At 54.6% G+C, this 23,321-nt stretch overlaps 1 protein-coding gene across 10 annotated transcripts in view; it reads right to left on the reverse strand.

Annotated features, from left to right (window-relative positions):
• Myo18a (myosin XVIIIA) overlaps positions 1-23,321 on the reverse strand; it is a 103,091-nt gene that overhangs the window by 29,770 nt on the left and 50,000 nt on the right. For 6 of the 10 annotated variants that reach the window (XM_052197095.1, XM_052197093.1, XM_052197091.1 and 3 more), the window contains 18 exons: positions 17,942-18,029; positions 17,658-17,764; positions 17,387-17,563; positions 16,870-17,083; positions 16,509-16,651; positions 15,505-15,605; positions 14,723-14,786; positions 14,398-14,542; positions 12,984-12,995; positions 12,230-12,406; positions 11,930-12,020; positions 11,488-11,680; positions 9,865-9,951; positions 7,232-7,373; positions 6,958-7,117; positions 5,413-5,599; positions 4,915-5,158; positions 2,551-2,660 (listed from right to left, as the gene is read on the reverse strand). In XM_052197095.1, coding sequence (XP_052053055.1) covers positions 2,551-2,660; positions 4,915-5,158; positions 5,413-5,599; positions 6,958-7,117; positions 7,232-7,373; positions 9,865-9,951; positions 11,488-11,680; positions 11,930-12,020; positions 12,230-12,406; positions 12,984-12,995; positions 14,398-14,542; positions 14,723-14,786; positions 15,505-15,605; positions 16,509-16,651; positions 16,870-17,083; positions 17,387-17,563; positions 17,658-17,764; positions 17,942-18,029 — 2,442 coding nt within the window. Of the gene's footprint in view, positions 1-2,550; positions 2,661-4,914; positions 5,159-5,412; positions 5,600-6,957; positions 7,118-7,231; positions 7,374-9,864; positions 9,952-11,487; positions 11,681-11,929; positions 12,021-12,229; positions 12,407-12,983; positions 12,996-14,397; positions 14,543-14,722; positions 14,787-15,504; positions 15,606-16,508; positions 16,652-16,869; positions 17,084-17,386; positions 17,564-17,657; positions 17,765-17,941; positions 18,030-19,808; positions 19,828-23,321 lie in introns of those variants that run through there. The other 4 variants (XM_052197099.1, XM_052197094.1, XM_052197101.1 and 1 more) reach the window with 2 other exon arrangements.

A 23,321-nucleotide genomic window follows, 5' to 3' on the forward strand; every position in this document is an offset into this window, starting at 1 on the left:
GAGCCACGATGGCGATGGTGAACTGAGGGGTGAGGTCTTTACTGAAGTGGTGAGTGGAAGCAGAAGTCTCCAGGGGCCGCGCGAAGAGCAGGGACTGGTGTGCTAGGCACGGCAGCAGAGAAGGGGAGCAGCAAACAGGTCAGAATGACAGAGCTCTCTGTAAAGCCAAGAACTCAAGGAACAGCCAGGCAGGTGCTGCACTTGGGAGCTGGAGGCAGATGGATCTCTGTGAGTTCTAGGGTAGCCTGATCTACATAGTGATTTCCAGGAGACTCAGGACTACAGGGTGAGACTCTGTCTCAAAAAGAAAAAAAAAAAATTGGGGGGGAGGGGTACTGGAGAGATGGCTCAGAGGATAAGAGCACTGACTGTTCTTCCAGAAGTCTTGAGTTCAATTCCCAGCACCCACATGGTGGCTCACAACCATCTGTAATGGGATCTGATGCCCTCTTCTGGCCTCCATGGTCACAAGCATGCAAGTTGTATACATACATGCAGGCAAAATACTTAAACACATACGAATAAATGAATCCTTTTCTTTTTTAAAAAAAAATTCAAGGAACAGAGAACAGAAAAGTGCCCAGTGGCTCTAGCAACACTGGGGTGATGGAGGAGCAGCCCCAGAACATCAGAGAGGAGAACAGGCCACTGAGGCGGACGGACAGATGACAGCAGAGCTCCAGAGAGAAGACTGGATGGCCTCAGGCGAGAGTGCTGATGAGACAGTTAGCTGGGTGACACCGGGCCTCTCAGGTAGAGGCTGTGTCCTCGCCGATACCTCAGGAACCATTCCAATAGACAAAAGAGCTAGGAGAGGTTGAAGATCAAAGCATGAATGGTTAATCCCTGATGGAATGGATTCTAAGCTGCAGAGGAAAGAACTGCACAGAAAATGCCCTATCTCCACCTTGCCTCCACCAAGACAGATGGGGGACAGGAAGGAGGAGGACGATGAAGAGAAGCGTAAAGATGGTAGACAAAGCTGGACCCTGGATTTCAGAGTCAAGGTGGTCTGCTGGAAAGATGGTGTGGGAAGGCAAGGGAGGGAAGATGGGAGCAGGGAGGTGAACGCAGGGCAGGCTAGGAGCTTGGTGCCGAAGCCACCTAAGGAAGGACGCACGGAAGCCTTACTAGGCCGTCCAAGGGCCCACCTAGAGTTGAAGATCATAAGCCTGTAGGGGTTAAGTCTACAGAGTTGTTCCGTTTCTTTCCCTGGCCCTTGGGGGTCTAACATGAAGATCTCAGCCACCTGAAGGCTGGCCCTCCTGAGCAGGGATAAGAGGGCGAGCACAGAAGTGAAGTCATTTTTTCTTCTCTTCCTTCCTTCCTTCCTTCCTTCCTTCCTTCCTTCCTTCCTTCCTTCCTCCCTCCCTCCCTCCCTCCCTCCCTCCCTTCCTTTCCTCCTCCTCCTCTTCCTCCTTCTTCCTTCCTTCCTTCCTTCCTTTCTTCCTTCCTTCCTTTGTTTCTTTTAGTCCTAGCTGTCCTGAAACTCACTATGTAGATCAGGCTGGTCCTGAGCTCAGAGATCCACCGGCCTCTGCCTCTGACTGCTGGGATTAAAGGCATGCGCCACCACTGCCCGGCTAGTACACTTTTAAATAGTGATGGATCAAAGAATAGATTTGGTCAAGACCGGAAAGGTCTCGCTGAGTCCCAGCAGATTCCTGAGCGGGGGACACTTTTCTGTAAGTAGGATGCTGTGATCAGAGACGTTCATGTGGGAAGGACAGCATTCCCAGGGAGACCGGTACAGTCTGTAGCCATGACAGGGGAGTGAGGATAAAGTCAGAACCTACGAGAGGAGATGAGGCAGAACCTGACACCCCCAAGACTGCACACATCTTTGAGGCTTCTGTGAGTGTATGTTTGCGAGTCAGGGCATTGGTGACTGTGAAGGGACAGACTAGGCAATGCCGTGGGCTCTCCTTCTGCTTTTGTGCCTTCCCTTCAGAGAAGCCTCCTGAGGAATGAGGTGCTTTCAGAGTCAAGTTGGAAGTGTGAGGCAGGTGCACAAGGAAGGAACCTATTGGCTGCCTGAAGAGTTGCCTCTGGAGGGCAAGGTGGCAGGATAAAGTGGTAGACAGTCCTTCTGCAGTTCCTGACTGTAAGAGGCTTGCAGACCTGTATACCCCTGGCACCAAAGTATACACGCCCCCTCAGCCTCCTCCTAGGAAGGATGCTTGCCCAGTCCTAGACAGATTGCTACTTCAGGAATGGAGGCCAAGGTCAAGGGACCTCAGTGGGAGACACAAAACACAAAACCTTGTCACCCAGTTGGGAGGCTCTGGCATGTTTGCTCATATGACTATCTGGCTTCCTAAGACACAGACACCTAAGTCTTTGGCCTTCAACAACGGTAGCTCCTCTCCAATTCTGCAGCCTGTGCTCTGAGCTGACTTCACACTGCCACAGTATTATGTCTGTCCTAGCCATGGCTGGCTGGAACTCAGTAACCTTGAGCAAGAACCAGTCTGCAATGTCTAGGAAAGAGGGGCAGAGGGCTCTGCATGAATGAGGAGGATTGCAAAGATCCTGGAGACCCAAACCTACCCGCTTCTCATCCACCACGATGTAGTTACGCCCATGTTTCTTGGTCAGGTGTGGAGCCAGGACATCAAAGCGCCGGCGGAACTCAGAAAACACCATGTGGTCTGGGTAACCTGGAGGGTGAACCAGAGCCAGATCGTCAATACCTAGCTTGATCAGGTGGGCGGGGCAGGGAGGTGAGGGGGTGGGGGGGGATGGTGGTAGTTGTGGACAGGAAAGGCCCAGAAAGGATGGACCCTCAGCTAAAGCAGGATATGAAGGCTTTAGCTCAGGGTAAAGCATGGATATAGCCCCAAATTTTATTCCCAATACTATAAACACACACACACACACACACACACAAACACACTTCTCCCTCTCCCTCTCTCTGTCAAAGTCATATGGTTGTGAGGAGTTGGGTCCCACCCAGGCTAGCCCCCACAGTTTTTTCAATCTGATGTCCTACTGCTTTTCCTTACTAAGGCTGCAAGGCTTCGCTCAGTCTCTGTATTACCATAGAGACCTGAACTTGGAAGGGTAGAAAGTAGCCCAGAGAGGTCCCCAGACCTCCCAGCTGTCCTCCGCGATCTCCATTTGGAGGGCTTCCTGAGTGTGCCCCCTTCTCTATCATGAGCTGAAGTCACACTCCAGGCCCATCTTCACCTTTAAATAGGGCCCTGGACCTTATTCCACACGGCAGTCACAGAGACCAAGTCAGAAGCTAGGTGGTAAGCACAGCTTAGGGTATAAACACGCAGTGAAATGGGACTTCCCTGTCCCTTGTCTCCTGAAGCAGGATTATGGAAGGGTTCCATCCCCGCCCTACCTTGACCTTGAATTTAAAGCTAAAAGACAAAAACAAGAACCAGAAAACCCTGAAATTCTCTTCCCCTGAAGAGTGTCTGGACTTGTGGTCAAGTGAAGGGTGAGCTGCTCCGGCTCAGAACAAGGTCAGGCGAGAGGCTAGCAGGAGTAGACTCCAATTATACCGATTTCACCCGGGCCCACAGCAGAGGGCCAAGGCCCACTCCCTCGGATGCAGAGTTCCAAGCCAGAAAGGGATTCCCAAGTGGATCCGTCAGCTTTCAGCCTAGGGAACTGAGATTGGAGTCCCAGGGTTGCCCAAGGTCACCAAGGCTGCGGCTGGAGGCAGAAGTGGAGTTCACACCTGGGCTGCTGACAGCCAGCTGGGGGCTTGCTCTGGCTGGCCAGCTCCGGGAAAGCCTCCAACTGGGAGAGAGAGGAGGCTGATGCATGTGCCTGATAATTGAAACAGGAGGCGGGGGCCGCCGAGGGGCCGAGACAAAGTGAGCTATTGATTGTATCTGAATTGCAATTAAATTGATGGGCCAGGATAGCAGGTCTGGACGCCTGGCATCTTAATTAATCATCAGTGCTATCGATGGTGGCTGGGGGCCGGGGGAGGGGGAAGGCTGCTGCCGCTGGCCTCATCGATCTGCTTGTTTGAGTAAAGCACATTGATTTTGGTTCAGAGCGGTAACAATCTGGTTTTGAAATAATAAACACCAACTCCATATCAAGACGTGCGGACGGATCGATGATTTATTTGGAACAGGGTAGGGAGCCTGTTTCCTGGCTTTCACTACTGAGGAAAAATGAGGGTGCTTGCGGGGATACCTCGAGGGACCTGTCTGTGGGTGGGCGGGGCCGGCCTGAGCTTCTAGGTGATGGGAAGGGAACAGAGCAGAAACCTGGCAATTCCTAATCTCACTGCAAGAGGCCTACCAGGCTGGAATCCAGCTCTGCCGCTGGGTGACCCTGGGCACGCTCCTTAGCCTCTCTGAGCCTTGCCTCCGTAGTTAGGGATGATGGTAGTTACTGCTTCAGGAGGCTCCGTGAATCACTGTGTGGAGGAGGTGGGAAGAGCGCTTGGCCAGCCATAAATACCGCACAGATGGCAACTACTGCCACCGTCCTTGTCCCCTCCCCCTGCAGCTGGGCCCATTAAAAGGGTCTTTCTGACCTTTCTTGGGAATTTTATGTACTTCCGAGAGATTTAGCACCTGTTTCCCCTTGGGCAGGTGGAGCTGAAAGGGCACTGAGTTTCTTACGGGATGCTATGGACAGAGCCGACCTGCCACACCAGGGAAGATGGGGAAGAGGGGCCTCGAGAGCAAATGATAGGGCATTTGGGATGGAGCGTACACGCCTGTGTGCGCATGCGCGTGCACGTGTAGGCCTAGAATGAGCAAGGTTAGGCTGGGAATAGTAAGAAGAAAGAACCTTCAGAAGGAAGGAGACCTTAAGCCAGTCCCTAGACAAAACAGCAGCAGGGGTGAGGGTGGGGGAGGGTGGGGGCGGGGGTGGGGAGCACCTCTGGGAAAGAGGTCCAGGGCTCGCTTGGGGCGGGCGGGGCAGATGCCTCACCTTGGCGGTACATGCGCATTGCATCAAGCAGGCGAGATCCCCTAAGCTGGGCGCGGAGCAGGGACACATCCAGTTGCAGCAGCCCAGCCTCGCAGGGGTCTCCCGGGGGCAGGTCCAGCTCACTGCTGCTGCTAACTCGGCGGGAAGAGGCAGATCGGGGTTCCCCAGGCCAGCCCTCGGCCACAGGAAGGAAGCAGTGCACGAAATGCATCTTGGACCTCTTGATGGTATCAATGAGGGCATCCTGTCAAAGGGAATGGGACCGCCTTCAGTGCTCTGATGTCTGGTACCTCCTCTCCTCGTAGGAGAGCAGCTCGTCCCCCACCTGCTAGGACATTGTTAAGCCCAGACACCTCTGCCCTCCTGAGGCCTGGCTGGCCAGTCATAACCGCCCCGTTGGCGGTGATCAAAGCACGTGGGTCTCAGTGGGCACGGACGGACGCCATGAGTGTGCTGAGGGCCAGAAGTCAGGGACCTGGGGCCTTGGGGGACACTTACCACCTGCAGCTTAATCTGTATGCACAGTGACTTCTTCTTGACAGCTGCCATGCCGGTGGTAAACGTTTTCCTCATGCTAGTCGCCCGGCGCAAGGCCAGCTGGGAGCCACCTTCCAGGCCTGCAATGGAGCCTGAGAGCACCGTGGCACTGCCTGCCCGGCCCAGAAACAGGTTGCTGATGATCTTTCTGCAGGAGGCAAGCCCAGAAAAGAAGTTAAAATGTGAGGGAATAGAGGCTGCTCCTTAGGAACCCCCTACACACACACACACACACACACACACACACACACACCCAATATGGCTGTGGTCAGAGGCTTGAGCCATCTTTACTGGTGCAGTATGTCCCAGTACAAAACCAGAAGAAGAGAAAGCCCAAGATGGGCAGAGGCGGGCGGTGGGCAGTGGGAGCCATCTGCTCCTTCCTCACTGCTGAGGGGAGATGTTGCTAGTGTACAGTTCAGTACACCATATAATTAGTCTACACACTTCATCTCTTGTTCATTGCCTCTCTTGTGTGGGGCAGGATGTGTGTTGTTTTCACTGCTAACTGCCTGGCACCTACACACCCCCCACCCTCGTCTACGAGGGACAAGTTAGCAATCTGACATAAATGAATGACAGAGCTTATGTGATTTCTGGGTTTTAACTGCCCTTGTTTGTTTGTTTGTTTTGTTTTTTGTTTGCTTTGCTTTGTTTTTCAAAACAGGGTTTCTCTGTGCAGCCTTGGCTGTCGTGGAACTCACTCTGTAGACCAGGCTGGCCTCAAACTCACAGAGATCCACCTGCCTCTGCCTCCTGAGGGCTGGGGTTAAAGGAATGTGCCACCACCACCCATCGATTTCTGGGTTTTAAAATATTTTTTTTCCGTTTCGTTTCTGAATGTTGTTGAAAGGTCTGAAAAGACAGCCGAGTGCTCTCACAGAGGACCCACATTAGCCGCTCACTCATCCGTAACTCTCACTCCAGGGGATCATATGCCCTCTTCTGGCCTCTATGGGCACTGCACTCATGTACTGATCCCCCCTCCCCTCATACACATAATTAAAAAAAAATAAAATCTTCTAAAAATGTAGCCAAGGACAATCTTGAACTTCTGATACCCCTGATATTAATTTCTGAGTATTGTATTATGTTGTTTCTGCTTTCTCTGAAAACTATAGGCACTTCTAAAGATTCATTTATTTTATTTTATATATAAGTACACTGTAGCTGTCTTTGGACACTCCAGAAGAGGGCATCAGATCTCATTACGGATGGTTGTGAGCCACCATGTGGTTGCTGGAAATTGAACCCAGAACCTTTGGAAGAGCAGTCAGAGCTCTTAACCACTGAGCCATCTTACCAGTCCCATCTATAGGCCTTTCTAAACATGCCTCCCATTTCTATTTCTGCAGGCTGTTCCTGCGTCCTCAAGCCCTTGTGGCCTTGACTGTTGTCTCAGGGGCCAGAGGCTTATCTGCCTTGCTAGTGATGGGACTGTGACGTATCACCAGAGGAAGGCAGTCCAGAGAATAGTTACAGGGTCAGTGTGGGAGATGGCCTTACTTCTGGGAGTCCTGCAGGAGCCGCGGTGCATTCTGGGTGGCTGGATTCTGCTTGGTATAGTTCAGCCAGCCAGCCACGTTGTACTCCACCCAGTTGGTACCATGACTGTGGCCCAGGAGAAAATGCCTTGGTTTGCTACTGCGCAGAAGAGGACTCTGGCCTGAGGGCACGAGAAACAAAGTTCTGACTGTGAGGAACCGGACACCAACATACAGGTAGAGAGCACCACCCGGCTTTTCCACAGCAGAAGGGCTGTCCTCCAGGTGCCACCTACCTTTTTTGTCACCTTCCCGGGGCCCATAATAGGAGAAAAGCCGGTCGAGGAGGGCATCCTCCGTTGCACCGGGCACCAGTGCCTCCTCTTCCAGGAGCCATAGCAGTCCCCTTGCCTCATCAGCATGGGCCAGTGAGCGAACCTATGGGCAAGGAGAAAAGCCTAGAGCACGGAGCTGTACAAAAGCCGTCCCCTTCCAACCTTACACACTATTACAGCTAAAATCAGAAGTGCTTGAATTTGAAAGGTATGGCGCTGGTTGCTCACTGCTGCCACCTTGTGGATGAGATAGGCATAGACTGGAAAAGAGCTGAGAAAGAATGCTAAGAATCCACCACAAAAGACTATTGGGGCTTTGGGTCCAAAGGTACCCCAGACTGAAGCTTCCTTTGATGTGCACCCACACCTCGGGCTTCTCCTCAATCCTTATCCCCTCCGAGGGCACGGGAGGAGGTCAGCCCCCACACTGCCCTCGCTCCCTGGCGAATTCATTGCAATGAAGTCTATAACTCTATGCACAGCCAAAGCTCAAAGGAGGCTTTTCTTTGCTTATTTATTTTGGAACAGAGTCTAACTTTGTGAACCAGGGTGGCTTCAATGCCACCATCGACCAGAGATCGATGCGACTCTGCCTCCAGAGTGTAGGCATTAAAGGAATGTGCCACCACACCCAGCTTCAAAGAAGGATCTTCATAAACGATGGCTGTTGGGTTAACACTGGTCCCCGTGGGGAGAACCCAGAGAGTACCCAGAACGCTGCTGGCCACAAACACAAGGACTAAACCCCTGAGGCTGCTGACTCTTTAGAGGTAGTGGCTAGCAGAGGCAGAGGCAGAAGGGAATGATGCTATTCAAGCAGACTACTGTCCTGGAAGAGCCTGCAAGTGGCGTTGGCAAATAGTCTCTCTCTCTCTCTCTCTCTCTCTCTCTCTCTCTCTCTCTCTCTCCCCCTCCCTCCCTCTCTCTCTCCCTCCCTCTCTCTCTCTCCCTCCCTCTCTCTCTCCCTCTCTCCCTCCCTCTCTTTCTCTCTCTCTCTCTCATCCTTTTTCTCTTTCCCTTTCATTCTCTCCCCTTTCTCCCCCTCATCCTTTTTCATTCTCTCTCCCCTCCCCCTCTCTCATGTGTGCATACAGGTGCACATGGGTGTGGAGGAGAGGTTAATGTTGGGCATCTTCCCTCCCCAACTTGCCCGCACCTTATATATTGAGACAGGGTCTCTTGCTTCAACTGGCCAATTTGGCTGGTCTAGCTAGCCAGCTTCTCTGGGGATCTCCCGTCTCTGTCTCCTGGGTGAATTCCAATCTTCATGATTCCACAGCAAGAGCTCTGCCTAATGAACCACTTGCCTGGCCTCTGAGCTCTGGTTTTTCAAGAGAGGCTGGAATTCTTTCTAACACCCCATGGAGACCAAGTAAAACTGGCCCGTGGTCACATCTGGCCTGAAGGTGCCCTTCCTGTGTCTCTGTGTATCTCCCTTGCCTTCTTTAAGCAGGAAAAACTGCCCACACCCCATTCTTGCTTGGCTTTCAGGGCCTGGCAGAGAAGAGAAATAAGAAAATTGATCTCTTTGATCTACTGCCTGTATCTTTTCCCCATAGAAGGAAGTAGGATATGAGTTCCAGAAGGCCACCCAGAAGTGGGTGGTGACGGTATTCTAGTAGCTGGAAACAGATAGCAGGAAGGAGTGATGTGGTACACTGCACTGGAGACCCCTCCCCAGAACCATCAAACAGCAGAGACCTTGGGAGGACGCCTGATTTATAGCCTAGCGCATGTCTGCCCCCTGCTGCTCAGGAGATGCCAGGACAACTTCCACACATCTGAAGATGTCAAAGGCTCCCCAGGGAGGCCGCCACAGGAGCCCAGGTGTTAGGAACAGAAACTCAATCTTCCCTGGAGAGTTTCCCAGACACTATAAGCATTTGTCCCCATGCCTGTGCGTGCCCAGCGGGGGCCCCTGCAGGCAAACAGGAAGAGCCAAAGCAGATCTGCTGCCCAGCAAAAATATCACTCTCCAAAAAGTGCACAGGCTGCAAATTCTGGAACTGAAGACAATCACCAAACACCAAGTTCTCATTAGGCCAGCCACTGCCCCAGGCAAAAAGATAGCCAGGCTAAAGGGTGACAGCTCGCTCCCAAGGCTGTGGAGCGAGGACTCACATATGTATCTTTGCCCCTACCCTGTTTCCCAGTTTGAGGGTGCTGCCGCCTCGAAGGTCCTGGGAGACTGCATCTGTCTTCCTCTTATGACACGGAGGGAAGGATTCTAGCCTCTGGATTTGGGTCCTCACCCCACACCCCCAACCCACAGCGTGGTCACCAGGGCTTGTGGCAAGTACACTGACAACCCAGCTGGGCTTAGGACAGGATCTGAGCCTCAGGCAGCAAGAGAGGAGGGACATTTTCTTGTTTGGCTAGACTCTGGATCATGGCTGCCTGCTCCTCTAGGTAGGAGAGTGTGCCACCCTCACAGGCACACTGAGTGCCCATAGCTGTGGGGTGCATGCCACATGGGTGCGATCCTTCCTCCGGCCCCAGTGGGAGCCCCAGTGGCAGCTCAGTTGGGAGGGCTCTACCAGAGGCCAGTGAGTGGAAAGAGTTGAGGTTAGTCCACGCTGCCCTAGCATTCCTACCAGGGACTGGTGGGAAGCCTGGTCCACGGCAGCCACCGAGTCATCTGTGACTGGCTCCAAGTCATCAAACGCCAGTTCGATGTTGTCCTAGGAAAGAAGGCACAAAGGTAATGTGTAAGGGACCACGAAGCCTATAGGAGCGGCCTGGGCAGGGCCTCTAGGGTCAGCAAATGCAACACCTCATCTCCGTGCAGGAGCCCCCCTACACTATCCCAAAAGATAAACTCCTCTTTACCTCCTGAGGTAGTAATACTCAATATTTTTTGACAGCTAAGATTCTTATAATCTCTTCTCATACTAACCTGCAGTCATAGTTGGCTGTTATGTGCACCAGCTGACTAGGCAGTGCAGAATAAGCCCTCTCTCCATTTCACCAAGTCATCCTTAGAACCCATGCAGACAGAGTCACACCCCTCCGTCTGGGGTCTTCTCTTATCCAGATCTCACCCTGTCCCAGAGAGCTCTTCAGAAGGTCTTAATGGCTAGCCACATCCAAGTCTTAGAGTCTAAGAGATCTGGGACAAGGATCTGGGAGAAGAGGCACCCAGGCCACTGTGAGGCAGAAACTGTACTGTGGCAGTTCACAGCCTGAAAAGTGGTCTGTAAAGAGGCCCCAAGAAGACCTCCCTGGGATTCTGAATATGCCATCAGCTTCCTAGAGCACAGACTGTTCACAAAGGAAGGACATAGCTAAGGGCCAGGATGATCCTCCATCCATAAAACAGGGTGGACAGAGTGAGCAGGGACGGAGAGCTGGGAGCTGGGGATGCGTGTGTGCAGAGGGAGCCGGGGATGCGCGTGTGCAGAGGGAGCCGGGGATGCGCGTGTGCAGAGGGAGCTGGGGATGCACGTGTGCAGAGGGAGTCGGGGATGCGTGTGTGCAGAGGGAGCTGGGGATGCACGTGTGCAGAGGGAGTCGGGGATGCGTGTGTGCAGAGGGAGCCGGGGATGCGAGCGTGCAGAGGGAGCCGGGGATGCGCGTGTGCAGAGGGAGCCGGGGATGCGCGTGTGCAGAGGGAGCCGGGGATGCGCGTGTGCAGAGGGAGCCGGGGATGCGTGTGTGCAGAGGGAGCTGGGGATGCGTGTGTGCAGAGGGAGTCGGGGATGCACGTGTGCAGAGAGAGCTGGGGATGCGTGTGTGCAGAGGGAGCCGGGGATGCGCGTGTGCAGAGGGAGTTGGGGATGCGTGTGTGCATGCGTGTGTGCAGAGGGAGTCGGGAATGCACGTGTGCAGAGGGAGTCGGGGATGCGCGTGTGCAGAGGGAGTCGGGGATACGCATGTGCAGAGGGAGTCGGGGATGCATGTGTGCAGAGGGAGTTGGGGATGCGTGTGTGCAGAGGGAGCTGGGGATGCGCGTGTGTACAGAGGGAGTCGGGGATGCGTGTGTGCAGAGGGAGTCGGGGATACGCGTGTGCAGAGGGAGTCGGAGATGCGGGCGTGCAGAGGGAGTCGGGGATGTGCGCGTGCAGAGGGAGTCGGGGAGCGCGCGTGCAGAGGGAGTCGGGGATGCGCACGTGCAGAGGGAGTTGGGGATACATATGTGCAGAGGCCCTGCCCAGGATCCTTGGCCAGAAGGAGAGGTGGAGTGTGGCCCCGGTAGGGTCCTGGTGGCAGCTACCTACCTCCTTGTATCTCTCCAGCTCCTGGAGGAAGGTGCGCTCGTGGAACAACCTCTGCAGCCTGTCCTGGGCATAGTTGTGGCACAGCTCCTCGAAGGAGGCTCCCCGGGCCGAGCCGCCCCACTCAGGGTTCTGGAAGCCTGGCGTATCCACGATCATCATGGAACAGAGTGAGTGCTGGCTGGACTTGAGAGCCCTTAGTGGGAAGAGCCTGGGTCAGAGCTGGATGGGGCACTACCTCACAGAGAGCCCCACTTCTCTGCCCTGGCATGTGGCCTGCCAGCCCCTTTCCCCTGCCCAGGTACCCAGGGCCCCTGGCTTAGAGAGATTGCCAGTCCTCTGCTGGTGGAGGACAGCCTTGCCCAAGCCACCACATAAACACCAAACCCGCTTTTACTAAAGCGGAAAGTGGAAGGAAGGCCTCTGGGTTCCACTTGGCACTTACCTGTTTACCAGGGAGATGAGGAGAGTGAAGAGCTCGCTGTAGAGGCCAGCCGCCATACCCTCTAAGCACTCCAGAGCACTCAGTTTGGTGCCTAGGGGACCAGAGGTGCACATGTGGCTCCATTCCTTGGGGCCACCCGGCCTGCCCAGCAGTGCTCTCTGCCCACATAGCCAGCACAGAGTCCTGGGCCATCCCACTGCAAGCACGACTTGCTCTATTAGACCCGCCCAACCCCAGGATGGCCACAAGTCCCAGGCAAGACCTTCCAATCCCACCCCTCAGCCAAGGAGCCCCAGGCACCTGAACCCTCTCCCAGGCCACTCTCCTCAGGGCCCTGCCGGAAGGAGGTGGACCTCTGCAGGGTGCCGCCTTTTAGCTGGTGCTTGAAGATAGCAGAGGACAGCTCTTCCAGGCTGCAGCCCAGCAGATATGCGGCCTTCTGGGCCCATTCGTGGCGGGCGAACTGTTTTCGTCCAGCTGTTGGGTAAGAAAAAAGATCTAGTGCCTTCGATTCTCCTTAGGGCAAACGAAGACCGCTGTGACTTTTTGCACCCTCACCCCATAGGATGGGGGAGCTGGCATCTTCCGGAGGCATAAGACAGCCTTGACATGAGCTTGACGAGACAACAGAACCACCAGCAACTGCCAGCTCTTCCAGGGTCCTTTAAGGGTGGAAAGAGCGGATCCTAAAAGAAGCGCTAAGTCCACAGTCTGCCACTAGAGGGCGCACAATCAGTTTCAAAATCCCTTTACTCCAGTTTGAGTTGGGTGAGGGGCGGGTCAGAGGATGAGGCCCACCCGGCGGGAGGACTGGAGCCATGCGTGCCAGTGGGGGTTTTAGCAAAAGAAAGCAGCTGCACCTGTCCTTTCCCCGGATCCTTCCCCACGCCCCTACCCTAAGGGAAACCATAGACACTTTAATGGCTCAACAGTGGTCACAGAGCTACAGGGGCCACAGAACTGCAGGGGAAAGGGAACGGCTCACACAGAGCCTGAGCCAACACGTGTCTAATCACAGCAATTAGGGAAAGCCAACAAGAAACGAGGTTTTTACCTTCAGCAGCTTCTGTAAGGCAAAGGACCAGCATGCAGCATGCAAAGAAGAACAGTGTGTTAGCAAACAGTCATCAGCCGAGCCCGCTAGGCCCTCGGCGAGGGACTGCGGGAGGCAGGGGTTTGTGAAGATGAGCAGGCAAGAAAACACATTTGGCTCTGAGATACAAAAGTACACAGTCTCAAAGGAATGTTTGTGGATGCTGTCACACTGACAGAGACCCACAGATGTCCCACTGTGCACACGGGCACACACACACACACACACACACACGCACACACACATCTGGGAAATACTAGAAACTCTGAGGATGATGCTAATCAACACTCAGAGAGCCTTCCACCTGCAGTCACACTGAGAAGGGTCAGAGGAAACCTGGGCCCAATTCCTCAGAGAACAAGCACTTGTCTCAAGACATAACTGCACACCCTCACACCCTCTGCCCAACAGTCTGAAGGTCACCTCTCTAACCCAAAGCTGATCTCATGAAGACCGGACACCCGGACACCTGTCCCTGCATGCACCCACCCACAGCCACCAGTGCTTTCCAACTCCTGCTAAGCAGCCTTTTCTTGTCTCCAAGAAGACAGAGAGAGCAAAAGCCACAAATGTTGTCCAGAGCCAGCGTCCCCTTTTGCAAGGCAGGAGGGAAAGGGGGTGAGGAGCTGCTACAATCCTGGCCCTTCAGTCTTCCATTCAGATTGCACCCCAGCCATCCACAAGCGTGGCTCCATCCGTCACCAGGTGCCTGCTGCCCCCTAGTGACCACCACCCTGACATGCAGGAGAAAGAGCAGCAACTACCAAGTCGGCGGATTGAAAGATGGGGAAACTGGCCTCAGGAAGCCCCAGGTTCTGGATGCGAATGAGGAGGGGGTGAGCCTCTAAGAAGCCCCACAGCTCTCGGGCTCTTCTTCTGTCCCTAAGTGGGGCTTCTCCTGAGACCAGTTCTCCACGCCATGAGAATGAGCCCAGTGCCCGGAAGCCCAGGGAAGCCCAGAGACAGCCAAGCAGGTCCCTACATCCCAAGGTATGTCAAGGTTAGTTACCGGCTTGCTCCTCAAGGGGCTCTATCAGGAAGGGAACAGGAAGGAGAGTCACTCGCCACTCTGAGGGAGTACCTTCCATCCCTAAGCCCCACATCCAAGCCACCCACCCGCTCGCCCCTCACTCTGTCTTGAAAGGCCAAGCCTCAGGCAATCATGGGCAGAGATGTTCTGCTGTGGTGTGCCTGCTCTGAAGTGGAGCACTGAGACAGAATACAGTACAGTTCAGACGATGTGAGGGCGGGGGCGGGGGAAGGTCGTCTGGTGACAGCTAAATGTTAAGACTTAACATTCGGGACAAGAACGAACAACACAAATGGGTAGGGGCCTCCAAGGCATTCTGGGTAACAGGACTGGCTGCCCCATTACCTTTGGTAGCTCCGGCAGCCCCCAGGTGGTAGATGGAAGCCAGGATGAGCCAGCAGGCCTTCTGTTCCTCAGGGGAGATGGCCAGCACCTTCATGGCTGTCTGTAGCTTACTGAACTGCTGAGCAGCCTTCTGCTTTTCCTCGGGCTAGAGGGTAGAGGGCGGTGGCGGCTCTGAACCTCAGAGGGCCTCCCTCCCAGCGTTCCCCACACCACTGCACCCTCTGGGGATGCAGCGCCAGGCTAGAACCACCCATGAGGAACCGCCCGCCAATGGAGGCTTCTAGCCCCAAAGCCATCAACTCAGTCCCCAGAGGTGGGCTCTCACCTTGGACAACGGCACAATTCCAAACACATTGTTCTCTGCCAAGTGGTTCAGGTGGAGCTCTGTCCTGGGGGACAAATGAGGCATCAGCATGAGGCTTGGTCCCCAGGCTGAGGCCACATCCCCCTTAGGGAGGACAACTCTTTATAACTTTCAGACTGTGTTCCGTCTGCCCATCACCCAATCATCCAGCCAGATCTGCCTCAATCCCTAACTGGACTGGATGCCTCAGCAGGCATCAGGGGCGTATGGTCAGAAGCCTGGAGAGGAGCAGGGCACCTGCACGAAGGACACATGCATGCCTCTGCTGTAAAGGGGGCTGAAGAGGGCGCCTGCAGCCACCTGCTTGGCCTCCAGCAGGGAGGAGCAGTCTGAAGGCATAAATGGAAGGACATGGTAGAGGTGTCCAGCGAATGGCTGGGGGCCACTGGAGGGTACAGGAAGGCTTGGCTTCCAGACCAGCTCAGCGTATAGCAACTGCACACCTGCAGGCGAGCTCTCCCACCTGCATCCGCGTGAGCGTCTTCCCCAGACCTGGAGACGACTGAACACTGAGGGGCCAGCTGTGTCCCCTTCATACGGCATGACCCCAAGATTTAAGACCAAGTAATTCCTAAATGACAAGCCCTGCGTCTCTATAATCTCACCACCCCTAGGGCCCAGCTTGGAGCCAGCACACAGTAGGTAATGGACACAGGCACTGTGGGCCAGAACCTGGCAAGGCCCACGATCCTAGTCCGTGGGCTGGAGTCCATGGCCCTGTCAGAGCCCCCATCCCATCTCACCTGAGGGCAGCATCCCCACAGGCCAGCAAGTAGTAGAAGACATTGAAAGTAGCCTCGTTGGCTGGGCGCCGGGCCACACGCAGTTTCTCCAGGAGCATTGTCTGTGGCACAGCAGAGGTGAGGAAGAAGGGTCACATTCCTCCTACCCATGATCCTCCAAGCCCAGAGAACCAGCGGGCACCCTATTCCCAGGGGCCCAACCACCTACCACTTCACTTCAAGATCAGCAAAGGTAGAAACCAGAACCAGGCAAAAGAAGAAAGACCCCCAACTCCTGGAATGGGGGTGGAGTGGGCACTACCATGCCCAGTACCCAGATGGACACTTATGGCAGAAAACTTCATTTAGCAGGTGGCAAGACGGCTTAGCAGACAGAAATGCTTGCAACCAAGCCTAACGACCTGGGTTTAATCTAGGATGGAAGGAAATAACCAACTCCAGCAAGTTGCCCTCTGACCTCCATGCTGTGGGATGACGGTGTGTGTGTTCATACATACATACATACATACATACATTCAAACAAACAAACAAACAAATAAGTGAACAAAGGTAATTTTATTATTATTACTATTTTTGTTTTGTTTTGTTTTGTTTTTCAAGACAGGGTTTCTCTGTATAGCCCTGGCTGTCCTGGAACTCACTCTGTGGACCAGGCTGGCCTTGAACTCAGAAATCCACCTGCCTCTGCCTCCCAAGTTCTGGGATTAAAGGTGTGCGCCACCACTGCCTGGCAAGGTCATTTTTAGAAAAGAAATTTCATTCAGTGTGAAGAGAAGCTCGGTGTGCCTGGGCCTTACTTAAATTATCAAGTGTATAGCACTAGCCTAAGTCCCTGGGTCTCAGAAAGTGGGCGGAGGGAGGTGGGGTTCCCAGCAGTACAGTAGAGAGGGGAAAAGGAGATGGGCAGGGGACCTGGAGGGCAGAATGGGCCCAGCCCAGGCCAACCCTGCCTGTGCCGTCATGGGATCCATCTTTGCTCTCCAGGCCTGGGCCATGCCCCTTACCTGGATGGAGGCCGAAGCCACCTGGCCAGCCTGGTCAAAGTCCAGGGAGAGGATCTGGGAGAAGCGGGTGGCACTGCCGTTCATGATGGTGGGGCTGCTCCCAAAGGCTTCCAGGAGGGTGGACAGAGCCTGCCACTTCTCCACTGCAGAGCACAGAGCCAGGGGACATCAGGAAACCCAGGGACAGCTTTCCCCCAAGGCATGGGCTCCAGGATGTCCCAGATAACAACTGCCCAGGGCTTGGGCTTGGGGAGTTATTCAGGGGGATAAGGAACCCAGGGGAACGAGGCGGCACCTCCCTCGGCAGATCGTTCTGTCCCCACACCCCCGCCCCATCTGCTTTCCCTGCTGCCTGCCTCACCTGAGAACACCTTGGTCCCGCTGGTGCCCGCGATGGTAGCCAGATACTGCACCAGATGCTGAAAGCTGGTAGTCTTGCCACTGCCACTGCTACCCAGGAGGACAATGGACTGGTCCTGACGACTCATCAACATCGCCCTGTACGCAGTCTGGGCTACGGCGTAGATGTGGGGTGCCATGTCCTCCCGCCGACACCCCTTGAACATGTGCATCACCTAGAACAGGAGAGGAGTAGAGGGACGGGAGAGGCCCTTAGAGCTGGGCCCACCTGCTCTCACCTCTAGGGCTTGCATGTTTCTGTAGTGTCACTCTAGAGATGCCCAGGTATTTGGAGGGCCAGGTCATGCATGGAAACGCAGATGTTTGTCATCTCTATTAACGACTGCAGGATATCCCTCTGGCCCCACTCTTTGACTCCTCTGCCAAGGTCAACTATGAACTCAGTGGATACCCAAGAGGAAGAGTAGAGAACCGGAAAGGTAGGATGAGGCAGCGGGTGGGTCCACAGGAAGACACACCTTCTCTGAATACACAGCAGGAGCCCCTCGGGGGCTAAGGACGAGCAGGCTAGGGCCAGCATAGGTGTGCAGCAGGCTAGCCCCGTAGCGCTGGCGCAGTGTGTGCAGGACGCTAGACTCGTTGAGGTACACCAGTGAGGCCAGGTCTTCTAGCCGGTCACATGAGGGAGCATTGGCCTGGGAGGACAGACAGTGAAGACACAGATCCCATCTCCAGCACGGGATGGGCCTGCCCGGCCTGAGTCCTCCCTCGCCAGAAGCTCCTTCCAACCTTCTCTATGTCATCTTCATCCACGTCCAGGATGGCTCCATCGTGGTCTAGCTTCACACGCGCCTTCCCCTCAGGTAGGCTGAGCTCCTCCGACTTGAGCTGGCTGGCTGCAGGGCAGGGTTAGTCGGACCTGGGCCTGGGAAGTTCTACTACTCTCCTCAGGCCTTCTCTCCTGCTGTCTTGCCCACTGGCTCACCTGCCTCTCCTTACCAGAAGCAGAGGCATTCCCTCAGGCCAGTTCTGACTCAAGTCTCGCCATCTATAAGCAATGCTCAAGGACTCACCCAAGGAGACTCCATCCCTGTGGACCAGCCACACCTTCTCCGTCTCGTACCAGGCCTCTTCGGCGGCAATCTGCTCTTCCGTCTTGGCCTATCAGAGGGAAGGGGGAACAAACAGACATTGCTTTAGGAGGTCAGAGACAAGGACAGCAAGAATGAGGAGGAGACAAGGGAGGAAAGGGCTTCAAGTTGAGCCACTGGGCAAGTGGAAGAGTCAGGTAGGAGACACGGGGCACGGGCATGTTAGGAAGGGAGGCGAGGAAGCCACTGAGGACAAAGACAGTGAGATTAGGGATTGCAGTGTTGAGGGTTCAGGCACACAGGAAGCACTGTGGCCAGGAGAGAACAGGCCCTGGGAGAGCGAGTCACCAGGCTCCACCACCATCTGCCTCTTTCCTTCCTTCCTGGGAGCCTGTGAGACCTGCATCCTGACTCAAGGCCTGAACTCTGGGTCATAGTCACGGGTTCTTTCATGCTAAAAGAAAGGGCTCTTCCCCTAAGATGGGAGGAACCATTTCCTGCATCTTAGGACTCTGTGTTATGGAATGATAAGAGGCCCTGGGCTCTCGCCTGAAGATGCTCTATGTGGGCAAGGGCATAGTGCCCTTCTCCTCCAAGTCAGTCTACAAAGGCCCCTTTGTAGACTTGGAAGATTGTACCTACACAAGCCTAGTGGGCATATTAGTGTCACATAAGGGCACAGGGCAGCAAGCTGATTGGTCGAAGACAGGGAGCACAGAAGTGGTCGTGAAAGGGCTGGGAAGCACCAGAGGTCAGAGGTCAAAGGTCACCAATCAAACTAGGCATTCATAAGCACTGTCAGAGTGTGGGACTCTCAGATCTGACACCCTCTAATAAGAGCGCTTGGATTAGGAAACAGTAGCACCAGAGGAACTGGGGCCAGAAAAGGACTTAGACATTATGGTCATCGGGCTCCTTGGCTGTAACGTGTCAGCAATGTCATGGCACCATGAGGGAGGCTGGCCACCTAGAAGCAGACCGGCCCTCAGGCTTGTTCCAACTCTTTCCCCAGATGGCAACCCCCAGATTTTCACCCCAGATGTGTCCCTTTCTCATGAGACCCCGAACTGAGGCAGAGACACCATCCTATGGTACTGAACCCTGAGTGAGGGATCAGAAAATGGCAAGAATATGAAATATTGTGTAATCTTCATCACATTTCTTAGATTTGAAAGGGAGGGAGATCAGTAGGATCAATAGGTTGATCATAGCAAAGCTGTCAATGTTTGACTTGTCTAAGTGAGAAAAATTAGAAAATGCTGGGTTTCTAATCTTTTAATCTTCGAAGGATTGAGCAAGGAGTGCTGGTGCCTTTGACCCCGGCACTCAGGAGGCAGATGCAGGCTCTGAGTTCAAGGCCAGCCTGGTCTATAGAGAGTTCTAGAAGAGCCAGGGCTATATAGAGAGACTCTGTCTCAAAAAATAAATCACCAGTGTTTTGTCTTTTCCAAATCACATGAACGGAGTAAAGCTTTTGTCCTGAGTGAGCCATTTGTTCTAACACATGTTCTATGGCATGTGTTAGAGAGAACAAGTTCCTCACACCGACCAGAAGGTGGAGACAGAGACCATTCCATCTTCGGTCTTTTGGCGCTTTCCTACCCAGAGTGATCACGGCAGCAACACCTGGGCTCCGGTGGCTGAGAGGAAAAGCTGGGGTCTGAAGCTCCCAAGCTGCACCATCTCAGATCCCCTGGGTACCCCAATACAAAGCGGGAGCCTAGAGGGAAAGAGGCCTTACACTCCAGCAGGAGGCCCGAGCACAGACGGCGGCCCAGGTGCAGGGTGGGGGTGGCGGGTTGCCACTGGAGAAAGCAGAGGGCTCCTGGGTGGGGCAGGAGCACCCTACCTGGGTGTGGGCAGGAGAGGCGGCCTCGGGGTCCAGCTACCAGGAGCAAGCAAAGAGAGAAAGAGAAAAAGGTGAAGACAGGTAGAGACCACTGCAGGTCCCCTCCAGAAGACATCCCTAGACCCAGAGAGCCAGCACTCTGTGCCTTATACAGAGTGGGAGTCGAGAGCACTTGCCCAGGATTGGGCTGCTGGCTAGGCAAGAGAGGCCAGAGGGCGACAGGAGAGGTTCTTGTTATCATCAGACCCTGTAGAAGGAAGGCTCTGTGGGTCATTCCTTGAGGCACACAGGCACCTGACACTCTTTCTCTATCCGGTCTGTCCTGGATTAGTCTTGCTCTCCCCCTGACCCCCACCGTAGGCCAGGCCACCTCTTAACACCCAAGGCCTGCGCCCCCATCCTCCTGCCTCCTCCCGCTCCCAGGGTGCCAGCTTCCCTATGGCTACCAGACACCAGGAGAATGCTGCCTGTCTTCTCTAAACACAAGCCCAGAGGAACCCCTCCCCGAGCCAAGGACTACATTTCAGAGCTACACAAGAGAACGGACAGCCTAAATCTAAGACACATTCTTTGAGCCCCCATCGCACCGTGTTCCACTCCTGGGCAGGCACAGTGGCCACACTGCAAGCAGAGGCCTCACTCCATCCAGCGCCAGCCCTAGCTACCTGTCAAGTGCCCAAACTTGGAGGCAGACGACCTTTACACCACATTCTGGTTACTTAAAGCCCCCCAAAGCCTTTCTGGCAGAAATGGGAGCCAGGCAAGCCTTCGACATTGCTTGTTAGAAATGAGAAGGGTTAACATTCACATGGGTCTAGACACAGGGCATCAAAATGTGAAACATTGACTCCTGCCTTGTTGTACACCAGACCCTCACACCAATGAGCGTCCTCAAAGCAGGAGAGCAGGGTTAGAGAAGGAGACTGGATCCCCCGCTAGGAAGGATCTGTGTGGTCACAGGGGCCTGGCTGTCTGGACTATCAATATACCATAGAGTTCAGATTTCCTGTCTTCAACCAAATAGCCACTGTGAGAGTTCACAGATAACCCTGGAATCCCCCCCACCCCCTGTCCATCCACCAGCTTTGGGAAGAACAGGGACAGGGATTGGGAACCCTATACACAGGGAGGTGGCATTACAGAAGCTGTGAAGATCCTCTCAAGTCGCTGGTGTGCCTCCTCTGCAGGACTCAGCCGGACCTCAGGGTCAGCTCCTGTCTAAAGGTTAAACCACTATTAGTTCTGGCCCAGCGCACAGTGGGGGCACCACATGCCAAGCTACTAGCCCAGGAAGCCACGGGGAGCCAGTGCAGAAGTGGAGCAGGGGCGGGGAGACAAGCTGAGCACCAGTTTGAGTTTTGAAACTATGATATGAAAAAGGAAGAGATAGGTACCTGTGAGGCCTGGGGTTACCTTTGTGAGCTCAGGAAAAAAAAAAAAAAAAACCCTGGTATCCACTTACCACCCCATTCATTCCTGTCCTATGATGAACAAGAAATGAACTCCAGGTCAAGACATGTCTTAGCCCCCAACTCTACCCTAGTGCAAGAAGAAGATGCAGAGAACTGGAAGGAGGCTACAACCCAAGGCAGGCACAGCCCAGGGCAGGCACAGCCCAGGGCAGGCACATGACACTCCCTGGCTACTCAGAGGTTCCCCAAGGAACTGAAGTTCAGTTGCTACCCTGGTCATCCGTGCCAGAAAGCCCCTGCCAACTCTTCCCTGTGCGACAGGAACACTCTGCCCTGGCAGGCAGGCCAGGAGGGTGGGGAAGAGTGGCAGCTGGCTTTCCTCTCCAGACTGCAATACCTAGGAAGAATGGGGTCAAGGCAGCTTACAAGGAAAGATGGCTACCAAGAGGAAACACCCAGTAAGTGCCCAAGGTCCCTCAGGCTGTGCCCTGGCACCCACCTCTCCCCTCTCCTTCTAGCTACGAGAAATCTGAGAAAGCTCAGGAAAGCGGAGTCAAAGTTAACGTCGCTCCCAGCATACACCCTACGAGACCTCAGCAGGACGCACAAGGTGGAGGAGCTTGAAAAGAACGGACTCCAACTCAAGACCAGCAAGGAGACAACACCTGTGAAGATGGGGTAGTGCAGCTACAAAGGGACTCACTGTGCCTACCTGGTACCCAGGCACAGGCTTCCCAAGAGCCCTGTGGCGGGTGGATGCTCAAGCAGGGATGGCATTAGTGACTGTCACCAGCACCACTGCCGGCCCTATCATCGTGGGTACCTGGTGCCAGGGAAGGCTTGGCATATGAATATGACCCGCATCCTATCTAATCAGCACAGCCACCATGTGACGCAGGAATCACCCCTTGTTTGTAACTCAAAACTCCAGAGTCCCCCAAACAAAAGATTTTTCTTAATTATTCTGATGGCAGAACCACGTTGATCTTTTATCATCCTAAAGTGAGACTATTCGTGGCAGTCACACAAGGTGGTTGCAGGTGGCTACTTGTATGTATACCATAAAACATTCCAAGATATGAAAATGACTAATTCCTAGTGCTTAAGGCTTCACAGAAGGGACTAAGGACCTACATCATAACTCCCCACTTGAAAGACAGGCCCTTGGTGATGGGCCTTGCTGGAGTCTCCCAGGGGTGAGGCTGAGGATGTGAGCCTGGATCACCTGACTTAGGAAACCTGCCTCTACCCTGCGCTCCTCTGCCAAGACTCAGGTTGTGACTGTCACGGAAAGGCCTACAGCATGCTGGCGAGCAGTTCCCATCTCAGCGGCCAGGCCAGAGTCCAGGCCATCGCCCATTCTGGCAAAAGGGTTAATGAAAGTCATGCAGCCCCTGCCGTGGGTGGGCATATAACCCTGGGCCAGCTTTGGTCATGCAAGCTTTGGTCAGGCTTGAGGAAGCCAGCTTGGGGGTGCTAAGCCCTACGAGAAGAGGAGTGAGGGGCACAGGAAGTTAGTGGCACACTCTGGTACCTCCTGCTGCACATCCGAGGCTGGTGACTTGGCCTGTGGCTCTCCAGAGGGGTTCAACTTCAGGGCAGCCAAGTTTGGGTCAGCCAGCTCTTGTGCTGGGGCTGGGGAGCACTGCTTGTTCAGGGTTTCAGGCTTGGCTGGGGATCCTGCTTTCTTTGGGGAGTCCACCATGTCTGGAGAGCCTGATTTTCCAGAGGAGGCTGGCTCCTGGCTGGGGCCCTTCTCCCCTTTTCCAGGAGGCTGCTTGCTGCGGGACTTGTGGTCCTTGCCTCGGCCCCTAGACATCAGACTGCGTAGGCCCACAGAGAGCTCATCCTTGGCTGCCTCCTTCTTTGCTTCAGGCTTTGGTGGAGCGGGAGGAGGTGGCGGCGGCGGAGGTGGGGGAGGCTTGGGACTAGAGGCTGCCTTTTCTCCCTTCTTGCCTCGAGCCGGGTGCTCAGGGGACTTGACTCCTCGGCCGGGAGGCTCCTTGGCACTTCCAGGCTCCTCACCAGGCAGTACCTTACTAACCACCTTCCTCACTGCGTTCGCCACCCGCTTCCGGGACAGACCTTGGGACTCTTCATT

Source organism: Apodemus sylvaticus, chromosome 10 (genome assembly GCF_947179515.1).
Source record: "Apodemus sylvaticus chromosome 10, mApoSyl1.1, whole genome shotgun sequence".
Taxonomy (NCBI): Eukaryota; Metazoa; Chordata; class Mammalia; order Rodentia; family Muridae; genus Apodemus; species Apodemus sylvaticus.